General features: G+C 42.5%; 1 protein-coding gene across 1 annotated transcript; it reads right to left on the bottom strand.

Moving 5' to 3' along the window:
• Positions 1-1,918: 1,918 nt before the first annotated feature.
• Positions 1,919-23,871, bottom strand: CEP57 (centrosomal protein 57). The gene is made up of 11 exons (XM_063394522.1): positions 23,732-23,871; positions 19,481-19,637; positions 16,214-16,393; positions 15,773-15,894; positions 14,773-14,889; positions 9,553-9,630; positions 8,331-8,435; positions 8,092-8,172; positions 7,503-7,747; positions 3,914-4,061; positions 1,919-2,533 (listed from the first exon to the last, which is right to left on the bottom strand). Exons 1-11 carry the CDS (start codon positions 23,768-23,770, stop codon positions 2,297-2,299), a joined length of 1,509 nt encoding a protein of 502 aa, XP_063250592.1. The 5' UTR covers positions 23,771-23,871; the 3' UTR covers positions 1,919-2,296.
• Between the last annotated feature and the right edge of the window lie 13 nt (positions 23,872-23,884).

Raw genomic sequence — 23,884 nt, 5'->3', positions numbered from 1 at the left:
GATGGAGAATTTTGGGGGGGGTATCTCATGTTCTTGTTCATCTCCTGTGACAGTGGCACAGATACATTGGTAGAATGGGTTTGAGGCAGAAATTGTCTAAAATAAGTGGTGATTATTGGCACAAAATTGTAAATATAGTACGTTCTAAGAGTTAATGGACTAGAGACCTTTAAGAGACCTTGAATTTTCCATCTAGGGGGGCTTTCTGGCTGTGTTTCTTCAGTGCATTGTGCTTGCGGCCAGCGGCGCACAGACCTTGAGAGAAGAAACTGAATAAACACCTCAGAAAACTGAAGCTGCAAGTTCCATCCATCCTTTCAAACCCTGGCACAGGACTTTCAGAAGGAAAAACCCTAATTAGGGTATCTTGGAAGGGAAATTCCAAGACTAATCCAAACCCGCCCCCTTTCAGTTTAAAGCCATTCCCCCTTGTGCTATCAGTACATGCCTTCTCCAGCTCTTATAACCCTTCCAGGTGCCAGGTCTGCCCAGAGCCACCTCCTCTCCAGGTTAAACAACCCCAGCTCTCACACAAGCTACTGTCTAACACACTGTGAGAAGTACAGAATTTTTTTAATTGTGAAAGTATTTCACTCAAAGTATTCTGAAATAATGTTCACAACTAGACAAAACACAATTTCTGCACCTTACAGTGCACTGGCACAGTAACTTCTGTGTAAAAGACTCACATTTTTGCAGGTAACTTATGCCTAAATTCACTAGGATGATTTGTGATCAACTCAGTGGATGGTCCCTGATGCTCTCAACCCCAGTGGGCTTACCTCCAACTTGGGCACCTCATTCATTCACTGTAAGCAGCATGGGTGGAGCCATGGATACTCCTGAGCCCTCCACCAGATGCATGAGGACAGCCTGAGGTCCTGCTGACATTAACCCATCTTTGAGCAAGCTCATCTCCAGAGGTCCTTCCCCAGTAACATGACCAAGTGTAAGGTTCAGCTACTGATTTTTCAGGACCCCTGGCATGAACTGCTCTTTAAGTGGTTACTCCAATACCTGGTTAGCAGCATCTGACAGCAGCTAACACCTTACAAGCAAGGAGACAAGCTCGGTGGATCACATACACTACAGGCAACAAACTCAAGCCCTTCTGCCTGTGTTGACCCTGCAGTTTGCTGCCTGTTCAGCTACAGCAAAGGTGGACTGCTCTTACCTTACCTGCAGCTCTCATTCATCACCTTGACCAGGGAGAAGTCACCTTGTCATGAAAAGCCCACGGGCTGTGGCACAGTGCTGCAGCAAACACCCAGCTAATACAGAGCAAGTGCAGCTTTCCCACAATTCATTCATCAGGCAAGCTGGCTTTATTATTTTTCAACTGTATATACAAGTAATCTGGGTCTTCTGTGCATTCCATTAATAGGAAATTATTTAAATTATTAACATAATAAATAACATTTAATCAGCTGTGCAAGTCAGAGCACAAACTTAACTGCACTACTACCAAAGTTGATAGCTCATCAAAGCACATACTTCAAGTTAAAAGCAAGATGCCAGGACCAAATGGCACAATTGAGGCACTTGCAGTTTAAAACACTTGTGGTTTCTCTCATTCATTTACCACCCAAAGCTGTCAGCTAGAGACAGGGTGTTACCCCCCATCCTACAGCTTTTCCCTAAGGCCAGATTTCTATTAAAAAAAAAAATCACTTGATCATTAAGCAACATAATTCATAAGTTACTTTGTTCCTTTTCTAGTACTGAAACATCCACTGCCACTGATGCTAATGCAAGGTAGCAGAACAAGAGCCAGGGACATCTCTGGAAGAGATCCCCACAGAACACCTTTGAAGGGGTCTACCTGTTTTCCCTCAGACACTCCCAGCGATGGAGTCATTGCAGCTGCACACAGCACTGACAAAAGCCCTCACCACCCAGGGCTGCAGCTCTGTTTTCACAAGATGCATCCTGAGAGGCCTCCCAGATCAACAGCATGGAATGGCACTGGCACATCACACACACCAACCCACGTAAACGTGCAGTGCTTGGTGTGCTGGAACAACACAGGGGGGCTGCTGGAACCATAACAGCAGGAACTGGGGGAGCCCTATTGTTGAGATTCCCTGGCCACGTACCTTGAAAATGGAATGTGATTTAAGCTAGACCATAATACATACAATCAAATGCAGGGATGGAGAGCCAAGAGCCTGTAAGCCTGTATTTCAAAAGTGCACTTAGCATACAGTAGTCCTTCCACACAGCAAAAAAGGCAGCTGCTTTAGATCCAGAATGTAAGTTTGGCCAGGATGGTTGAAGAACATCTCCTGCAGGAGAGTCAGTAGTCCCAGCTGATGTCATCTTTCTGTAGGGAAGTCTGTATGGTCTGCATGTCTCTCAGCAACTGAAGATTTTTCCGACTCTTCTCTCCAGGCTTCACTTTGATGGGACCTGCATTCTTTCCTTTTGTGGTTACCGTAGTTGTTACTTTAACCTCATTGATTGGGAACCTGCTGTCTTTTGTTTGTTTAGCAGAAGTCTTTCTGGGCTTGTATTCTCTCTTAAGTCTCTCAAGCTGAAAGAGAAGCCCAAAGAAAAACATTAAGAAGTGATCTTGTTTCAGTTTTATGTTCAGCAATTCTTTCAATCAGCTGAAATATCCCACCACTCATCTCAACCAGGTAAGCAAATGGTTGTTTCCAAGTCACACTGGACAAAACATATTTTATTTTCGTTACAAAGCATTGTTATATTTGCCTCTTTAGAGCTGTGTTTAGCTTAGAGTGATCTACCATCTCTCTAAAAACTGAGAAGTTCATTATGGGGGAACACTGCCATAAGAATGTAACATAAAAAGACACAGATGAAAAAAGTTGATTTATCACAGTTACCATTCAGTGATTAAAAAAGAAAACAAAAAAAGGGGTTTTTTACATACATACTAGTAATTTTAATAGCTAGTAACTGTCAGAGATGTGGCTTTGAAAGACTACCAGAGCTGCTGGGGTGAAAAGATGGTATTCACACACAGCTCTGTAAAATCACAGCATGTGAGTCTCAGTACTCCCCAGCAAAGACTGAATGGGGAACTGGACAGTCTGAGGTTCAGACACGTTCATACACCCAAACCACAACATGGGTGGCTTCTGTAGCTCCCCTCTCTGCAGGTGGTGGTGCTCCCTCCTCCTAGATGACAGCATGCAGCAATCTTCCTAAACATCAGCTCCTAAAACTTTTGCCAATAGCACACGCAGCATCATTACTGCTGGGAACTACAGCACATCTGCTTCTCTGCAGCAGCTCCTCTGAAGATATCAAAAGTGAGTAATGCTTCTAACAGCAAGCATTTCACAGGTCTGCCCTGGATGTCAGGTCCTGGCATGTGTTTTGTGTCTAAGTTACATCAGGTGAGAGTGAATCGTGGTTTGTATGAACTGAACCAGATTAAACACACGCGGTTAAGCTCTTGGAAAGAAATTCACTAAAATTAATGAAGACAAAAGGGAACAGAGAACCAGTATGTTTTATAGCTTTGAATGAAAAGGACATATCCAAAACATTCCGGAAGTTATAAAATAAGCAAAACAGGTATTTTGAGTCTTAAAAAATGCAAATCAAAATACAAATAGGTCATTACTCCAAGGAAAGGAAAACTGTTCAATAATGTTCAAGGGACAAGAGGAGTATAAAATGTAATGCTGCAGCATATGTGAAAGCTCTGTCCAGGACAGGGTGAAGAGTGGGCACAAGGGTGACAGAAAGGATGTTTCTGCAAAAATACTGGGCTAGATGGAGGTATACTGACTAACTTTGGGACATCAAAGGAAGAATTAGACACAGCTACTCTATTTATTTCTGCTTTATGCAATTGCTGCTAGATTAGGATTTAATATTAAAAAACTCTGCTTAAGTCAGCAACTCGACATGAGCATGAACACAGGCAAAAGAAACTCACCTGCCTCGAACGATGCCTCCGAACTTTGCTGATTTGGTCTGCCTTTGCTTCCATCTTTGCCACCAGTGCCTCAAGTTCCTTCTCCAGCTCTTCCCTCACTGCAACAGTTGGGGCTTCCTCAATGAGCTTTGACAGCTGCTGGTGATCACTAGCACACAATTCAGACAGAACAAGGCTTGCATCAGGCTCCATTGGTTTCTACATCTTGTACCCAGTTCAGAAATAACACTTCTGGGAAACCATAGCATCAGCAGACAGACAAGTTCAACACACCACAATAAACCAGTAAGAAAAGTTTTGCTCGTTTGCAGCATCATTACAGTAGCATGTCATGGTGGCAGGCTGCTGCATTATTGAGTCTCAATAATCTAAGTAGCTTCCAACTTCAAAATGCATATTCAAAATGACCAAATAACCCCTTGAGAGCTTGATCTCAGCACTCATCCAGTTAATATTTTGTGTATCTGTACCTACTGCAGCTGTGCAGTACAGTAACAATTCATGTTCTGTTAACCAGGACAAGCAAAACACCCAGCAAAGCTGTCCTTTAACAGACTATTTGTCCAGATCCTGCTTTTGGCTAGGACAGTTTTCATCTTTAGTAGCTGTTACATTGCTGCATTTTGGATTCAGTGCAAAAATAGTGTTGATAACACTGATGTTTTCATTGTTGCTGAGCAGTACTTACCCTAAGCCAAGGGCTTTTCAGTGTCTCCTGCTTTGCCAGTGAGCAGGAGCACAAGAAGCTGGGACAGGGAGATATCTGGGATAGCTGATTCAAACTGGCCAAGGGGATATTCCATACCACAGAACATCATGCCCGGTATACAAACTAGGGGGAGTTAGCCATGAGGGGACAATTGCTGCTGGGGACAAGCACCAGTCAGCAGGTGGGGAACAACTGTACTGTGCATCACATACTTTTTTGGATTTTATTTCTCTTCCCTTTTCATTACTATATCATTACATTTTACTTTATTTCAGTTACTAGGCTGTCCTTGTTTCAGCCCATGGGGTTTCTCTTCCTGATTTCCCTCCCCATCCCACCAGAGCAGAGAGGCGGGAAAGCAGCTCCGTGGTGCTTAGCTGCCAGCTGGGGTTGAACCAAGACAGTATTTCCTGGCACTCACCGTGGGCCATGAGGGGTTAATGACAGGTCTGACCAGCGTGAGCAAAAACAGATCTTTTCTAGGCATCGCTGTACTGGTTTAATAGTGGCGGGTTGCAATGCTGGTTTATGGTGCCATGGAATCCCTGGCCATGAAATCCCAGGGGGGATGGGTGTCCCCGCGCACTGCGGGAGCCATCTACTGGGGAATCGCTGTAATTACATCTTTCTCCTTCCCTGCTCGGCCAGCCAGCCCAGAGAGACATGGGCCCACACCGTCCCCTTCTTCTCCAGGCTCATTACAGCAGCCTTTGGGAACTGGCAATATCCCAATGGAGTTAAAGCCAGCGTGGTCCCAGTGCTAGGATCCAGCATGGTGCTGAATGGGGTTCAGATCAGGCGAGGATTTGTGTCTGGGGCAGTGAGCGAGCAGCTGCGTGGGAATGAGTTGCTGGTTAAACCACAACAGAGTAAGCTACCTTCTGCACAAAAGGCAGGATACGGAGAGGGTACACACCCAGGGAATCCCGAGTTTCACCTGTGGGACCACATGAAGAACATGAAGTGGGATGGAAAACCTATACCTCAACCCGAGAGGCACAGGTATGTGAATTGCAGGAAGAAAACAAGCACAAATAGGAATTTTTAATGGAAAGTTGCTGCTTAAGTCTTCAGTGAGCAGTTCCCAGGCAGAGTGGCAGGGCTGATCTTATTCCTGATCCTATGGAAAGGCATTCTAATTCTTTTTTACAGGAAATGGAGAATCCTAGGACCAGTATTAGAGGAGCCGTGTCTCCAGCTAAGTGCAGGAGAGGTTTAGTGGACTTGTGGATCAGACGGCCTGCGCACATCAGCCCCATGGGAGTACAGGGCTTTAGCAGACCCTGGTGCCCAGTGGACCCCAATGCCATCAAGCTGCACAGGGGCTGAATCCATTTGGAGTGACAGGGCCATCCCAAGAGCTGATGGTCTTGGAGGCTGAAACCAGCCTGACAAAATGACTGGCAAAAGCACCCCATGGTGAGTGGCCCAGAGGCTCTGCGCACCCTTGGCAGAGACTGTCTCAGACAAGGGCATTTGATGGACTCAGAAGGGTACTGGTGGGCTTTCCATATGGCTGTCTTGGACACAAAGGAAATGAAGCATTCTGTCTACCCTGCCTTGTTTCTCAGAGGACCCTTCTGATGAGGGACTGCTGAATATCGAAGAACAAGAGGTGACAAAGATTTGGGTGGGAAGAGACCTTAAAAAAACCATTAAGTTCCAAACTCCCTACCATAGGCAGGGACATTTTCAACTAGAACATGCTGCCCAGAGCCCCAGCCAACCTGGCCTTGAATGTTTTCAGGAATGGGAATCCACACCTTCACTCACTGTACAACCTGTTTAAGTGCTCCAACAACCTCACAGTAAAGAATTTCCTCCTAATGTCTAATCTAGGTCTGCCCTCTTTCAGTTTAAAGCCATTACCCCTCATGCAAACACTACACAGCCTTGTAAAAAGTCCTTCTCCAGCTCTTTTGTAGCCTCCTTTGAGCCCTGAAAGGCCACAATGAAGTCTCCCTGGAGCCTTCTCTTCTCCAGGCTGAACAACCTCAGCTCTCAGCCCATCTTCAAAGGAGAGGTGCTCCTGCACGCTGATTGTCTTTGTTGGCCTCCTCTGGACTCACTCAAACATGCCCACATCCTTCTTACGGTTTGGGGTTCCAGAGCTGGCTGCAGCACTGCAGGTGGGGTCTCTCCAGAGCAGAGCAGAGGGGCAGAATCCCCTCCCTGCCCTGCTGCCCACTCTGCTTTGGATGCAGCCCAGCACACATTTGGCTTTCTGGGCTGGGAGTGCCCATGGCTGGGTCATGTCCAGCCTCTCATCACCAGCACCCCCAAGTCACTTCAGCCATGCAGCTGCCCACCCACCTTTTTCCTGCCCTGAAAGATTTTTACGACATTGAATCCAAAGTCATGGACTAAATTAACTCAATGGACTAGCACAGGGATAGTCCATGAACTACAGGAATGATATCCATCTGTATCTAATTCAATAGACTGGAAAAGTGATGGTGGTTAACTGGGACATATTGGAAAGTGTGGGGATTGGGCAGGACTAAAATGGTACAATGTAAGGGGTGAATACTGCCCGTCCCAGCATGGGGGAGGGATGGGTCTGAGAATGGCAGCAGGGTCCTGTGCTGGCTGGGTCCACACCACAACAGTCCACTGCATTGGGGCAGTGACCACACTTCTCCCTTGCCTCTTCTGAAATTAATACTGCTGCACATAAGCAATGGTTTGGTGTCCAGACTGTTTAGCAGAGCCTCTGCAAGGAGAATTGATAGCCTCTGCAGCCAGCAGGACAAAGATTACATTCTACAGATTTCCTAAATTAAGAATTTTCTCAGGCAAAACCTACCAAGTTCAAAGCAACAAGGCAAAATATGAAACATCAGCATTCATAACCTGTAGAAGAAAATATACCACACTCACTAATTCATCTGTCCAAATTCATCTTGTAAAGTCAGCAACACTTCTGAGAGCTCCTCCTGAGACGAGGACGAGTCCATCTGCTGGAATGGCCTTCTGCTTCTGCTGGCAGGACGACTCGTGCTGGTGGATCTTGCTAGTGGAGTATCATTTACCACACGTCTGTTACACAAAGCCTTCGAGTGATGCTTCATCAGATGCAGCACGTGCTGCACGTTGGCAGCAACCGAATGACTGGGACTGGTAGACTGCAAGGAAAAGAGACTTCTTTTAAATGGCATTCTCAACAACCTGATAATACTGGAGAGCATTTAAAAACAGCCACTTTTGTTTCTCTGACAAGAACGTAATTTTTCTTTTAATTAATATGCGCTAACAAGAACATCTTGTCAAGCAGCACAGTGCAGACCCATTTTTGGAAATAACAGCTCAGCTAGTTGTCAATATCCAACAAGTATTTTGAAGACAATCTATATGAACATGTCAGAGAAAATTAACTGATCTGACCACTGGGTGTCAGGAGTGCACCAAGCCAAAGTCCCTTAACGAGCTGCAGCTACTGAGCTATAAGCTCTGGAATTAATCAGCTCACCTTCCCAGCCACAAAGGGTACGTCACCCAGACACAATCTATAATGGGGCTGCACAGTGGAATGTCGTACAGGAGAGCCTTTCTGGAAAGAAAGAAGAGACAAGTATTTAGCAAAAATTGTACAACAGCAAACCCATTTTTCCTTTACTTGGTAATAAAAAAGGCAACCTGCTCCCTGATCACACACACACAACCTTATTTGACTCCTCAGTAACTGCCCTTCTCTTCCCCACACCTTACCTTCTGTGGCTGTTTAGCTTTTTTCCTGGGTTGTCTTGCTTTTGGAGAAAGCAGCGGTGATGCTGCTTGAATCAGGAGTCTGTTGGTTTCCAGGCCTGTCTGAAGCTACAATTGAAGGAATAAAGGGAGTTACTGAAATTATATTAATAAATAATCAGAGACAGTGCAAGCAGAAAACTCAAAGAATTTTTAAAACACAGGCTCTCCAGAAGCAAGGGCTGCAAATTTTTAGGATATTTTTGCAGTCTAAGGTCAACTTAAACATTAAATATTTTCCTTGTTAGCACTACTCATCAGTAATCCCAGTAAATTAGAGAATTAGCCTTAGTCCATTAGTCTCATGCAGGCAAGTTCCAAAACATCAGCTGTGCTTTACACTTGGCAAGGTATTGGGGAGCTCAAGCCACCCAACCACGAGCAATTGATCCCATTACATATATAGTTACTAGGCAGCTACTCCTGTTCTATTAAATTTGACAGTAAAAAAAACCTCCAAACAAAGCACAATAAAAAACTAACCACCAAAGCACTTACTGAAAGAGTTAAGTTTAGAACTTCCTGTCAACAGTGAGAATCCTAACATGTTTTGCTGTTCAAGGGGAAGATATGGCACAGCTTTAGAAATCATCTTGTGAAGCAGCATTCACAGCACGATATTTCATTATTTATTTGAGATAGCCCCTTCCCCACCACACCAAACTCTTGGCAAAGGTTAACGTTAGAGCCTGACACACTACCTATATAATTCTCCATAATTCTCCAGCATACAATGAATTCTTAATGAAAACCACACTTTCAGCTTAGCCAGCATCCTTGAGGGCTCATAATCAAGAGTATATTGCTTTTTTTTTGCTTCCTTCTACAATATTTTAATTACAGTTATGAACAAGGGAGCCCATTTGTTGACTTTGATACATTGAGAGGTTCCCATGCATACTCAATTATGGATTAGTCTGTATTTCTATTCCTCTTTTCCAACTTTTAGTGAAGAAATCAAAGCTCCAGTGCACAAGTGGTGATAGAAGAAGGTTTCCAAAAAGCTCAGAGAACTTCAGAACATTTAGTACCTCAGGCAGGAGGAAAAAAAAAAAGACTAAAACCAGGATTTCACTATTCTGTGAGACAGATGGGGGCACTTTCAGTTAGCCAAGCTGAAAAGTTGATAAAAAGGAAAAGCTAATTACAGTGCATACCAGTACAAAAGAAATTTCCTGTTGGTTACCTCAGCTGCTTTTTCCTGAACAAGCTTCCTTGCATGTTCTTCCTCATGAAGCTTCTGTTCCAGCTCTTTCATTTTTTTCTAGGCAAAGTTGAATAAAAATAATAGCATTACTAATGAAATATTTTTTTTCTTCCTAAAGCCTACAATACTAAGAGCTTGCACAAAACTATGAGTTCATCTTATGACTTAAGGATAAATTAAGACTTGAGCATTAGGATGATTGCTGATACTTCATCTGTATAGGCATAAATACAACAGTCAAAACATTTAAATTGATTTTTCCATTCTTACTTTCACAACTGGTATCTGAAATTATGTCACAGCCAAATACACACAGAGCAATACACAAGGCTCTTTCATTTCAATTGTAAAACACCCTAGACAGTAGGTTGCTTTGTGTACGTTATCTTCCAAGATTCCTACAAAAGAGCTAACAAAGGCATGTCATTATAAGGCAAGAGAAGACTTGCTTTATTTAGACCACTAATGATATTTTTGCTGAAATCTGTAACTTACACTCTTACAAGAAAAGAATTTTTGAACATCTAGCCACCTTCCTAATAAAGAAGAGGGAGGAAAGGTTGTATGATGCCCCTGAGATACCTTTAAATAAAACTGAGGTAATTTCATCTTTTTATTACAAAAGCATGTAAGAACTCTTTTGAAACTCCTTTTCAAAGGAAAAGGTTAAGGGGGAAGACACACATTTCTCTGTAAATCTTGAGCAAGATGAACACATTGTTTAAACAAGATACACTGAAATTCCCAATGTGAAAGTTATTTGATAACTTTCTGGCTTCATAGAGCAGTGAAAAATCAATCCAGAGTCACAGTACCCAAAACAATTTCCCTTTTCTTCCCCCAAAGACTGATAATTCATGGAGCCACTAATCAAATTTAAGGCAGAAAAGCATGCTATACAGAGTGACACCTTATTTGTACACTTCTTTGTTTATAAACTCACTACACTTAGGTACTAGATTTTTCAATTCTGACTTACTGAAATATTAACTGCAAGAATAATGTAACAAGCTGTTATACAAAAGTGTCAGAAGGCAAAAGCCCAGATAACACTGAGGACAAGGGCACTCTGTAAAGGAACCAACTTTTTCTTTTGAAGGAAAGAATCGTTCTGATGATTTTTTTTCACTCAAAACAAAGGTATTCCAGGTAACCTTGAATCATCTTCTGCCCTTTACAGTTATTGGCACAACTCTTGATATCCATGTGGTCAGTCTCAAAGACTTTTATTAACCTCTTAAGTCTGACAGAATTTTTAGTATGAAAATATTGAGGAAAATATTCTGCTTAAACTAAAGATTGACATGAATCTGGGCCAAGGCTTTTATTCTGAAATGAATGAGTATTCCCTCAGCCACCTGTTCAGCTGCAGCCTGCAGCTCAAACTGCACGACAAGAATGTATCTTACTGTAACATCTGTGACAGACCCTCTTAGAAATCACATACTCAACTTAGGTTCCCCAAATCATTTTTTTCTTGTTTATAGAAGAAGGTATTATGCAGATTACTGGATTGTCACTAAGAGAGAGGCCACAGAGCCAAGCAAACAGACCCTGCCCAGCAGTGCTGCCCATCATGTAAGACAGCACTGCAAGACTCCAGGTCAGCACTGGGCTGCCTGAACATCCACTCAATCACCAGGAGCCACTGCAAAAAATTTTATTGACAAAATAGAAATGAAATCTTTCAATGTCTATTTTTGACCTGTTTTCTTACAGAAAATGAATTTCATGCAACCAGCTACTCAAAGAATCCCAGAATCATAGGATGGTTTAGGTTGAAAGGGACCTTTAAAGGTCACCTAAGTCCAAGGGACACTTTCCACTAAACCAAGCGGTTGCTAAGAGCCTTGTCCAAACTCATCTTGAACGCTTCCAGGAACAGGGTGTCTATGGCCTCTGTGGACAATCTGTTCCAGTGTTTTGCCCACCCCACAGAATTGGGGGTGGGGGGAGTGGTGTGGTTTTAAGTCTCTTTGTTAGCATTCAGATCAACTACTATGAACTACAGTTGTTGAAAATGTCATCCACACACATTCAAATTCTGGCCATCTGGCTACACAAGACCCCAGCCCAAACTTCAGATTTAGGGCACAGCCATGTTTCTTGACTCCATCTCCAGACACAGACATGTTCAGATCTTTTCAGTCAACTGTCCAGAGAGTGCACTGCAGGACTACAGTTAAAATAAAGATGCCTCAAAAGCAGGTCCAGGGTAAATACTCCACAGAAATAGGAATCACAGCATTTCCTTTTCACTGCCACTACTGACATTAACAAATTACTTCAAGACAATACTTATAGCACCAGGTAGTTGCTCTGGGGAGATTAAATGCTCTCAGTAAGACTCCCACACAATTTGTGCTCTGACAGTGTCTGAATTCAGAGGCAGATACATCACTGCTCACTCATGAGCCATCCCCTCACCACTTTCCATTTCAGCACACCATGTACAAAACAGTCTCTTATTTCTTGCTTCAAATTCAACTTGAAAATGCTCTTACGATCTTGCCACATTTACAGCAGAGATCAAAGAGGGAACAGATGCAACACTTCTGAGTAGAGTGCAGTCACTCTCTGAAGATATTCAGGTAACACCTCACATAAGATGCTCACATAGGAACATAGCCTGTAACGACAGAGGCAGGCAGACCTGCCAACCAGAAAATGGCTCAGGACTACAAGCTGATCACAAGGAAAATGACTTCTCATCACAGCTAAATCCAGATTTATTTCAGGTCCTAGAACTGCTTCAAAATTGTGTGAACTTAACACTAAATTCCTCTAAAACAAATTTCACTGTGACAGTGCCATGGGTTAACACAACTTGGTTTTTAGTTATAGGGAAATAGTTCCCTGTAAAGACCTTAGGATTTCCTTTGGAAAGGATAGGGACCTATCAGAGGCCAATTTCTAGATATTGACACATTGTATAACCACTGAGGAAATTGGATGAGACTTTGTGAATACCCATAAAAAACGCTGAGCTGGGAGCAGGACGCTGTATTTCCCTTTCGGTTTGCCGGCAGCGAACCACGGCCGTGCAGCGGCCGGGCGGGCCGAGCCAGGCCCCGCCGCTCCGCCGGGCCCCGGCAGCCGCCGCCGGCGGGGGCGGAAGGGGAGGCCGTAGCTGCGAACATCCAGCTGGCTCTGAGGCCTGGCCCGCCGCCGGCCGCGCCGAGGGAGCTGTTCCGGGGCCGGGCCCGCCCCGTGAGAGCGAGGGGCGGCGGGGCAGCAGCACAGCCAGGGCACAGAGCGCGGGCCGCGCTCCGCCATGGCCGCGGGAGGCACCGGCCGCCGCCCGGCACGGCCCACGTGACCGCCGGCCGGCCGGCCGCGTTAACCCCTTGGTGCCCGGCGGGACTGCTGAGGAGGGCAGAGACCGAACCGCAGCGAGACACGGCACGAAACCAACGCCAGCGACGGGACGGTAAAAGTACTAACTGGAGGAAGACTGAGGAGCTGCCTGCTTGGGCTGGACTTCTCTTACGAGGCCACGGAGAATGGACTAGGATTTCCCTGTAACACAGAGAATACTTTCTAGGGGTACGCAAAGTTCTAGTCATAGTCGTGGATATAATTGAGATTTAATGGAGAATTTTGAACAGAGGAAGATAAAGCGATATGAAGCCCTTTGCTCCCAGGGGAAAAAGAGACCTCTGCTTCTTGAGATGAAGATGATTTTGGAGGTAGATGAAGGGAACCTTCATTATATACTAGAAGAGTCATCCTTAAACTGTACCCTAAATAATCTGATATGGCCCATGAGTGCAGCTCACCACAGCAGGGTGTCAAGATCTTAAAATGCTTGTTGCAGCTGCCTTGGCTCTGGGACTTCTAAGAACAGTTGTAGCATCTAAATGTCCTGCAGCAAGCTGAGCAGCTAAAGACTGACTACCAAACATCTCCTTACATCCTTCTGCAGAAACACCATCTACTTCACCACTGAAGTAAGGGCTGGTGTGCATGGTGGCAAGACCGTGGTTTTGATAGAATCCAGAGCTGCCATGCACAATGCCACAGTCTAATCATGTACTACTACCTGGTCCTTTGGGGCAAGAGGGAAGAAATTTGCAGCAGGAAGCCTCTCCCTGGTTAAGCTCTCCGTAGTTTCCAGGCTTGGGAGACTTGTGGTCTCTCACAGCAGCAGAGAGAGGTGTGTGGATGGGATGCCATAGGCCAACACCACCGAGGGTACACAGAGATGTGTGGGGTTTGTGTGGTAAGGCATTGGCAGCCATGGGGCTACAGGGGTGGCTTCTCTGAGGAGCTGCCAGAAACTTCCCCATGTCAACAGAACCAGTGCCAACAGAGCCAATGCCAGCTGGCTCCAGGACAGACCAGCCTCTGGCCAAGGCTGAGCCCAGTAGCAATGGTGGTACGCCTCTGGGATTACAGACTTAAGGAAGGGAAAAAAACCTGCTGGGGAACAGCAGCCAGAAGCAAGGAGTGAGAATATTTGAAAGCAGAAGCCTTGCAGACCCTAAAGTCAACAAGGGAGGAGGAGGAAGTATTCCACATGCCAGAGCAGAGACTCGCCTGCAGCCCATGGTGAGACTGAGTCTTATTTCTCACCATAAAATTACAAAAATTATAAAAATTCAAAGGTGAACCCACCACAAACGGAATATGACTAAACATAGTCATGTTGAGTTTGTAGGAGCTACTGATTCAAGTAGAGTCCTGAAAAGGCAGACTGACTCAAATCTACAGGGAGTCACCAGTGCTAGAGGCCTTGCAACACACGGCTCCAGAAGTCTGCATACAAAATTACTAGTAATAATTGTGGTTCTTACAAAGGAAGGCTAAAAGAAAAAAAAATACCTCAAATTCATATAAGTCAAGGTAAATCCAGATAGTAACAGCAAATAACAGTTAGCATTCAGTAGCATGCAGAGCAAGTCAAGATCTTAGGAACAGCTGCAATCCTACAATGCCTAAGCACCGAGCACAAAAGAGGAACACCAACAAACCACTAAGGAATAACAGAACTCCAACTCTTGCAGAGTACAGTGACCCAAAGCCTACCTGGACATGTAGACTTTCAGCAATAACCTCAAGTTTTCACAACACCTCAGTTTTAAGTTTAGTTGCTGTCTTACTCTAAAGCACAAAGTTTTGCTCATCAGCATTGCCATACAGCTACAGATTACAATAAACAAGGCAAATCTGATCTAGTATCCAAGACAAATGACAGACCTCAGCTATGGACTGCATCATAGTTAGTCTGCTATACTCTTTTTCCAGGATATCCAGCTTTTCCAATTTAGACTGAACATGTGATTGGTCCAGAAGCCGATCTCTCTCCAAGGAGCCCTTGAAGGAAGAGGTGAAAAGGAAAAGAATTATAAGCACAAAAAGCAAGACCATCTATAGTAAGGCTTGTGTCTGGAGCACAAAGGAGGCCCATAAACAGTCCAAAGGAACTGCTGCTTCTGTGCAAATTTAGATGGTGCCACCATCAGGGAACAAACTGCACCACTGCATGCTGTCCACCAGTGTACAGAAACCGCACTTTTAACCACATCTGCGAGAGGATTCTGCAGTGTCTCCTTCCTCCCAACCCAACACAGTGAAAAAAGAAAAAATTGTGCAGAAAATAGAAATAGCTTTCTCGATTTTTTTTCTTCAGTAAATATTTAACAGGCTGAAACAGAATAGCAACAGAGACCGATTAACAGACAGCTCTAGGTGACCCATAAGCCTATAAAACAAAATTCAAATTTACTTTAGATACAGGCCAAATCCCAATCACTGATGGTGGGAAATAGAAATTTTACTGCTATTTCTACAGAATCAGTATTTCAGCCCCAATTTAGCAAGAGCAGTGCTAGTAAAGAAAATCCCCAAAGACCTGAAAGACTGTAAACACTAAAGGAAGGGTTTTTCCCAGTGGCACGCAGGTATAACACTGGAGGATAAGGATGCGCTACAGCAGTAAGCCAATCATGCAGAAGCAAACAATTCATATTAATCCCAGAGCCTGCTATTGCCTTAGAAACAGGTGCACAAAGAAAATACCAGGCTCCTGAGAAGACTGGGAAATTTAAGTGGGGAAGCTATCCATACCTAAGTATATGAAGGCCAGCTGAATTAGGCACCCACACTTAGAGGTATTAAAATTACAGTAACTATGAAAAATCATGACATAATTAATTGATTTTTATGCTTTAACCCTGAGATAGTTTTGGGAACACACCTGTTTCTCCAAGAGATGCGACTTCTCATTTTCTGCATGCTGGATCATTTTTCTCATGTAGTCCAGCTGTTTCTCTAGAAGGCTGCATCGAGACTCAGCAGCTGCCAGCTGAGAAGACAGTTCTGAAGGTAACAGAAGGCAAAAAGTAGAAATCATGCATTGCTTGTTCCTGGGATTTTTTTTGTTGTTGTTTTCAGGACAGTTTCAAAGCAAACAAAAAGACCTATGTAAGAAACTTGTATATTAAGCCTAATAAACTTTTGCAGGCATAAAAATCCCTAAAACAAAGAATGCCTTAAGATTACTTTTTTGTAATTCCCCATGTCATTGCAAATTAAAAGATGCTGAACAAAGTAAATTAAAATTGGTTTATACATTGATAGGAATCAAGTTTCATCCACATCAGTATTCTACAGTATCTATATATGGTTTGCAAACAACCTTGATTTTTCTTTGCCACTTCAGTCTTGTCATGTTCTTCGTGTTGCATTTGTTCACTCAGTACTTTTTTATAGTCTGCTGTTTCCCTGCTGAGGTGTTTTACATTCTCCTCCGCCTGAAACCGCTCCAACTCCAGTCGATGAATTTTTTCCTGGAGATTCTTCAGAGCAGAAAATATTGCTGCAGTTGAACAAGTACCTTTTGTTAGATACCATTAAATCACGACTTCGAGACAACACTGAACGTGAAATGTTATTATAAAAGCACGTTATGTAAGAAGGGCAGAGTGTTCTTTACCAGCATCCAAGAGTGCTTCCAGGAATTAAGATCTGTTTCCCTTTAAACCATAACTGATTCTAAAACTAGCCTCAAACAAACAGATGCCCTTAGTGCACACCCTTCACCTGACACATTTGGGAAAGATACAACTGTTTCCCAGAATAAGGCATATAAATATTGTTGACTAAGAACAAACAGCGCATCCTCTGACCCTTTATCAAAAGGAAATGAAAAGTCACAACTAGATAGTTAAAACAGTGGGAATTCTCCATATTAATATTATTCCTACCACACCAAATACACAGCGTGTTCCCATGAATGGCCACACAGCATAATAAAGGTTAGCTATGAGAAGAGCTATAGAAGTGCTTATAAATAAGTGGGCTTCTTTTTGAATTATTCTGGATCTGCACTTGTGTTCCCCTCCCCCACCTAAAGACATACACCTCTTTTGTGCTGAACCATTTTCCCTTTCTGCTGCACTCCCAGCTTCAGCAGTTATTAAACAAAGCCTTTCTATATTCTTCACCACAAAAAGAAAAGCAGCTGTAACAGAACTCGCATCACCTTGCAATTAGACCATCTGCTGGTAATCTGCTGTATTACCAGTCTCTGAGCTGGGCTGTTGAATTCTGTGAAGGCAACCATAACCCTTTCCCCCATACAGTGCTGCTGAAGTTAAACACAACAACACCTGTACACAAGCTCACATAGCAGACTGATCTGCAAGGCCACGTTAGCCCACTCCTCTGTGCTTAAATCCACCCCAGAGAAAGAATGGACCTTTAATACAGAATGCCTGAGCACTGGAAGAGCTGGGACTGCATATTGGTTTCTGTATCAAAAATTACCAGATTGCCAAAATAAAGATTACCAAAAATAACATTAAAAAAAAAATAAAAATTTAAAATATGAAAAATAATTATCAGAATGAAGATTCCAGAGTAAAAATTCATCAAATCTTGACATTAATAACAGCACTTGAGAGTATCATCAATGCAACCAGTTAAGTATATAAGTAGCAACAGCAGTAACAGTTAAGAGGAAGTTATTGATCATTTGGCCCTTTTTGCCATATCACAATCACCAATTGCACCCTCTTCTCTATTTAAATTCCTAGGATTCAGTTGAAATGGGCATGGCTGAAACAATAAACAGATTTGTTACTATTACTGTTAAAAGCTACATTGAAATCTCTGCACATGCACAATAATGACTAACAAAATACAGCAATGAAGCAAGTCAAGCAGTGACTAGGTAAAGGTGAAACCCAACAGGCCAAGTATCATTCAGTCATTCCTGTTAAGAGTATTAAAGCCAACTGTGCGTGCTGACACATATATACAACACAAAGACATTAAACCTACAATAAACAGAATTTACCATACTCAATTTCAGGATTTTTCAGTAAGATTTTTTTTAATATGGGGAATAGGAAGATCAATAAGAACCCTTAAGAACAATCAAATCAAATTTTCCATTTGAAATTAATTCCCATATCCTTAAATTTACTAAAATATATACTCCATAACATTTCTGCATTTTTAAAAACTATACAAAAAGAGAAACATACTGGATCATCCATGTGTTGGATTCAATTTTCAGTATGTATTCACATTCACTTGCACTTCATTTAAACATTTTTTGAAAATAAAAACATTTCCTAGTTTTTAAAAGGAGATATCATTTATCTGATTGTCTTTCACCACCCATCCTTATTTCAGAGTTGGCAGAGTCACCGTTAGAAAAAAAATTGCCAAGTGAAAACTTGGAAGTCAAAACTTTATTGCTAATGCAACATGTAGCACACTCTACAAAAACACATCTGCATCAGTAATTCATAAGGAAGCTCCTTCCTGCACATCTGATTTTTCATCTGTAAAGATTGTTTTAGTTTTGTGTCAACAGCACTCTCAAAACTGATGGCCTTGAGAGTATATAGTGCATTTTAAATAGCACTGCAAGAACTGAGATTTCACCTCTAGGTCATTAACATGCAAGTCCCTAGTAACTCAGACATGAATTGTTATTGGAACAGAGACTTGAGGCTATCATCCTGATTTTTTACTTAGTTTGGGTAATATTAGGATTCATCCTAAACATTTCCCACTTTTCTCCATATAAGAAAAAATATCAAATAGTTCATACCCTTAAGACTCCGTAACACTCCAGTCTTAGAGGGTGCATTTCTGCAATGACCCTGAGCCAAACAGCTCTTCAGAGGATGGGTCCTGTCTGGTCTTCCAGCTCCCCATGATTCACCCACCCTGTATGTGCCCCAAGGCAGCTCTGGAGAAAGTCTCACTACATGACAAGCTAGTTCACTGAAACAACAGAAAATGAACCAAGAATAGGTTTTTTGTTCATGTCCAGTCACACAAGACAAATCTGTTTACATGGAAATGTGCATCAGAGTGGGAAAGGAGGGAGAAGGAACAGCCTAGAAACAAGAGTAAATGGGAGTAAAATTGCCTCCCTTCTTGGTGTTGTGAGCTCTCAGTTCAGCACTTTGCTGAAACCTTCTCTGTATCCTTTAAGTCTTGACTGATACAATAAAAACTCACAACACATCCTTCCTCCATGACAAGCCTTCCAATTCTAACACGAGCAAACCTCTTCCTTTGCTCCAAACCATTCTGGGGACTAAAGTCTCCTTATTTCTAACTCAGCTATCAGCTCAGGAGAGGAAAGGTTGAAGGAGAGGAAGACTGAAAAGGGGACAAAGAAAACACATCAGTACAACTTCACAAAGTACTCAGACAATCTTTCAGTTCTCTACTGCCGAAGAGGAGCATCTTTTTCCATCTGTGCAATGACTTTTATCATCAGGTGCCCTTTGGAAAGAGAAACGCCAAGGACCTACAGAACAGGCAACCTGGACACCACTGGGAATTGATAAAAGGGTAAAAAGACTGCAACCTTCATAGATGTGAAGTATTTGACAATGATTTGGACACACGTAAGAAAACAACTTTGCTGAACTATTACCTCTGCTGTTACTTTCAGGATATGGAATTACTGGTTTCCACGGGGAACGCTGCAAATCCGAATTAATAAATGGCTTGTGCTTTGGATATTCTATAAATGAAGCTGAAGAGAGTCCATCTGTGGCTGATGTAGAGTTATGAATTTTGTGCAGATCATCCTGAAAACAAAATAAAGCTGTTATTCAGCATCTTTGTTTCTCTGTCAAAAAAACAAAAATAAAGAAAAGCAAGATCCTATCAGATGATGTACAGAAGTACTGCTACAGGAGACTCGTATCTCAAAAGCTATGCTTCCTTCTTTACAGCCTTAGGATGTGTCATTTTTACATCCAACTCCCCCTCCACTAAAAAGAGTGGCAAACAGAAGAACATCTTTGCCATACTAGTTTCTGATTTACACTTTTGTTTTCCATTTACTTGTACTGTCTACTGCTTATTGGGAGACGGCAATCCACAATCAGCTGGAGAACAACCGCCCTCTTATCTGGTTACACCCATACTACACGAGATACTGCACTGAGGTGGCAAAACCTGACAAGGCACACCCAGGACCACGGTTCTACAGCCCCTGATCTAACACAGGGGCTCACTCACTGCACACGGGCCACAGGACACACTGCAGAGCCAGCTGAGAGTCCCAGCCCCTCTAACTCCACTTGCTTCAATTCACCTTCCCATTAGGAAATGGAGCTTCACAAGACGCATCCAGACGACTTTATGCTACACTTGATTAGTGGTATCAGCACAGGAAAACCAGCAGCAGATTTCCAGTCAGGAAAGCTCTCCTGCCTCTAAGCAGTAATGTACTCTTACATCAGCTTCAGGCTGTTCTGAAAAACGTGGCTGTAGAGATCATGGATTTCCCAGCAGTCTGCATCGATTTTGCAAACACCAGCTGTGCTTTGGATGTTGCAATGACCTGAAAGGACCACCTAGCTGGGAAGATGCTCTTCTAAATAGAGCAGACATGGCAGAACAGTGTGTTTATGGTCTCAACTCAAAAACTGTTCACCTGGCCTAAGCTTTACAATTTGTATATGCAAATTAAATGAAATACTTAGTTTTAACTTCTCTCAACTACACCCATCACTAAACATTTCAGTGACAGAATTCAAAGGCAGCCTAAGAAAGACGGGCTGCAGGCAGATACAAAGCTCCTACAGCTTCCCCCTTCAATCAGTAAATCAAATGAACAACTGCTGGTCTTGGCAGGGTGTTTTTATGCTTTTGCAAATACTAATCATTGGGAGCATATCATGACCAAAATAAAAATACAGAAAGTATTAAGTATCTCATAACAAATTACACAACAGCCCAAAATTCATTGCAAGGAGCCAAATATAGGGAAAAATTAAGAAAATCTTGAAGTTATTTAAAATCCATACACAGCTGATTTCCTGTTATAAACAAAGTGATTCATTATGGGCAAGAAAATTAGGATCCTAACTACTCTGAATGTACCAATTGGTGTTTCCAAGCACAGTTTTATGACTGCTTTGCAATTTGCATTTGTAACATTTTCTTACACAACATAATGGCTTTTTTAAAAATAATTGCATTTGCACACACATTTGCTACCACAGAAAGTGACTTTAAACACTAATCCCTAATTAAGAATATTTTAATAAAACTATTTTGAACAGGTGTTTTATGCATAAACACACTGTTTTACACTCAGCAGCCTCACTAGTCTAACCAGAACACAGGAATCCACCTGCTCAAAAGTCTGTTAGGTGCTAACATCAAAAATGCCATTGGCGTTACAGGATATGGCATTGGTGAGCACAGAACACTAAGACCAAATGACGGAGTAAAAATGAACCAGGCAAAACACAACACTTCTGCAGCAGGCAGTACAGGAACAGCAGAGACATAAGCCTCAGCAACCCAAACAGTAACTATCATTCAAATATCCATATCCTGTCTGCTGTTGATTCAAACCAAAGGTACCCCATGAAACAGTCCAAGGAAAAAGGGGAATCAGTTTGAAACCAAAGTAGGGCTGACAGCATCACAATCCTTCTAGATGTCACTGTCATCTTTTATGTCTTTACAGGTAAAGTCTTGTCTGAGAATTAAATGTAACTATATAAAAATACTAAAGTAAAGGAATGCTTCTGTTTGTTTTTACTGACATTAGTAACATTTTTCTAGCCAACAGCAGATTAATTGAAAGAAAAAGTTGGTGTACTCAAAACCCTGAAGCACCAGAGTCACAGAAACCAAAGCAAACTGAAGCTTTTGACTAGCTACATATCCTCTAAATTCCACCTGGATGCAGGGAAAATTCAAATAGTCAGTAATTGTAACTTGTAATAGTAATTTGAATAGTGAAGTAGTCAGAACAGATACCTGCTTCAAAGAACTACTGAAAAAATGTGTGCTGGAATATCATCTATTACATAGGCAAATGTTCTTTTTTCAGTCTAAATAATAATTTGCTACTATGTATCTTTTTCTTATTTATCTTTAAGCAAAAGAGTGGCCTTTTAATACTCATTAAATATGTATTATATTTAACAAATATCATATTTCATTTTATATTCATTTTAATAAATAGAGACTTTAAAGAATTTGACTGAATACTTTAGGAAAGCTTACAAAACAACATCAAGAGTTCTCTCATCACAAAGCTCAAACATCACAGCAATTCTCTGCTCTTCTCCCCTACTTCTCCAGTCATTAAAAATCATTTGAATTTGTTCCTGCTCTCAAAAAGTCTCACAGAGAATATCATGCTCTGATGCTCAAAAAAATTGTGAAATATAAAAAAAAAAAAAAAATCAGGGAACTCTATATATTTGCTCTGAACCTCAGCTAGGTCATGTTTGCTAACGACATCTCCTCTCTTTCAGGGTACTCCTCAGTCTTCCCTTCCTTAAGCCACACTAAAGCCTCAGAGTAGTAAATGCAGGAGATTAACAGACCCACAAGGAGCCAAGTGCTCCCCATTACATAACAGTGAGCTAAATACGTTTTATCTCCACAGGTCTGAGAACTCTGCCTTCCACAACTCATGGCTTCCACCACTGCGTATCAGCTGCCTACTCATGCAGAAAGAAGGGAATACTAAAAACACAGACCAGGAATGACTTAACACATCACCAGCACACAGGGACCCCCAAAACCTGTCAAAGGCTGAACACAGCAGGGAAAAAAAAAAAAAAGACTCAAACTCATACAGAAAGATTTTTAAAAGGAGATTACATTAGAATGGGTGCTATTGCCAGTTCTCATCTGGGTGCTCACAACCAAAAAAAAAAAAAAGAGAAAAATAGATTGATACCTGGCAATGCTTTAAGTGGCATACAGTAGTCTTTGCACTTAGTTTAAAAAAGCAAACCCAGGAAAATTATGTAGGGAACGAACAAAAAGCCCAAATAATAAGATACTGAATGTAGTGATTATAAAACATCCAAGCACCCAGTTATTTCAAACTTTCATAGTAATTTTGGAGGGACTATCTCAAGTAGCAGACTACCCTCCCTCATTACTGCAGTACTGGGAAAGTGGGGAAGGAAGGACAGCCTCTATCACCCACAGGCCAAGTTAAGTGCTGGCTGTGCCTTCCTGATATAGACTGAGTCAGGAACAGCCTACACTTCAATAACATCTCTAGTTAAAAGCAGACACAAAAAAAAAGTTAACATAGTTAAGCAATTACATCAAATGGGGAGGAAAAATTGTTGGCACAAAACAGTAACTTTTGTCAACTATCTGCCGTAGAGTGCCAGGTGTATTAAAAGCAACTACTTTCAAAGTTCAGAAAAATATAAAGTTGCCATTTACAAACAGGACCTCCAGGCACGGGGATGCGGCCAACAAGAGGGCTGGTTTCAATAACAGAGTATCTTTTCTCCTGCCGCTTTAGAAAACGTGTGTGCATGCATCACAGGTTTATACATACGTAGATATATATACACACGTACATACATATGCACACATACAAATTTATACATACACACACACGTACATACGCACACGTAAACACCTACATACAGGTGTAAATATACACACACACGCATATATACACATACATATATATACACACACACACACATATATATATACACACACACATATACACACACACACACATCACTTAACAGACAAACTTCTACAGCCTGTACGGCTCCCGGCACGCTGGGGACAGACAAGCCGCCAGCCCTGCACTGCCCGGCTGCTACCCCCGAAATTCACAAGCCTGCCGCCCGTCCAGCCCGTCACCGCGGGGACCCCCTCCGAGCCTCACCGTGTGCCGATGGCCGCGCTCAGCCGCCGCCGTCGCCATGTCGGCCGTGAGGGAACCCGCCAGCCCGTGTCACTTTAAGGCACAGCACCCGCGCGCCCGCTCGCTTGACTGCTATGCCAGCCTGCCAATGAGAAAGGAGAATCGGATGTAAGC

The sequence above is a fragment of the Prinia subflava genome, chromosome 3 (assembly GCF_021018805.1).
Source record: "Prinia subflava isolate CZ2003 ecotype Zambia chromosome 3, Cam_Psub_1.2, whole genome shotgun sequence".
Classification (NCBI taxonomy): Eukaryota; Metazoa; Chordata; class Aves; order Passeriformes; family Cisticolidae; genus Prinia; species Prinia subflava.
Note: the sequence above shows the minus strand (reverse complement) of the source record. Positions and strands in the feature narration are given on the sequence as shown.

Bases quoted from the DNA above. Each gene is read 5' to 3' on its own strand.
- CEP57 (XM_063394522.1), bottom strand. From the start codon at position 23,770: ATGGCGACGGCGGCGGCTGAGCGCGGCCATCGGCACACG. The intron at 8,173-8,330 runs GTAAGGTGTGGG...CTTTCTTTCCAG, and splicing joins AAGCTAAACAGCCACAGAAG to AAAGGCTCTCCTGTACGACA. The intron at 4,062-7,502 runs GTGAGTGTGGTA...ATTGTGTGCTAG, and splicing joins GAATTTGGACAGATGAATTA to TGATCACCAGCAGCTGTCAA.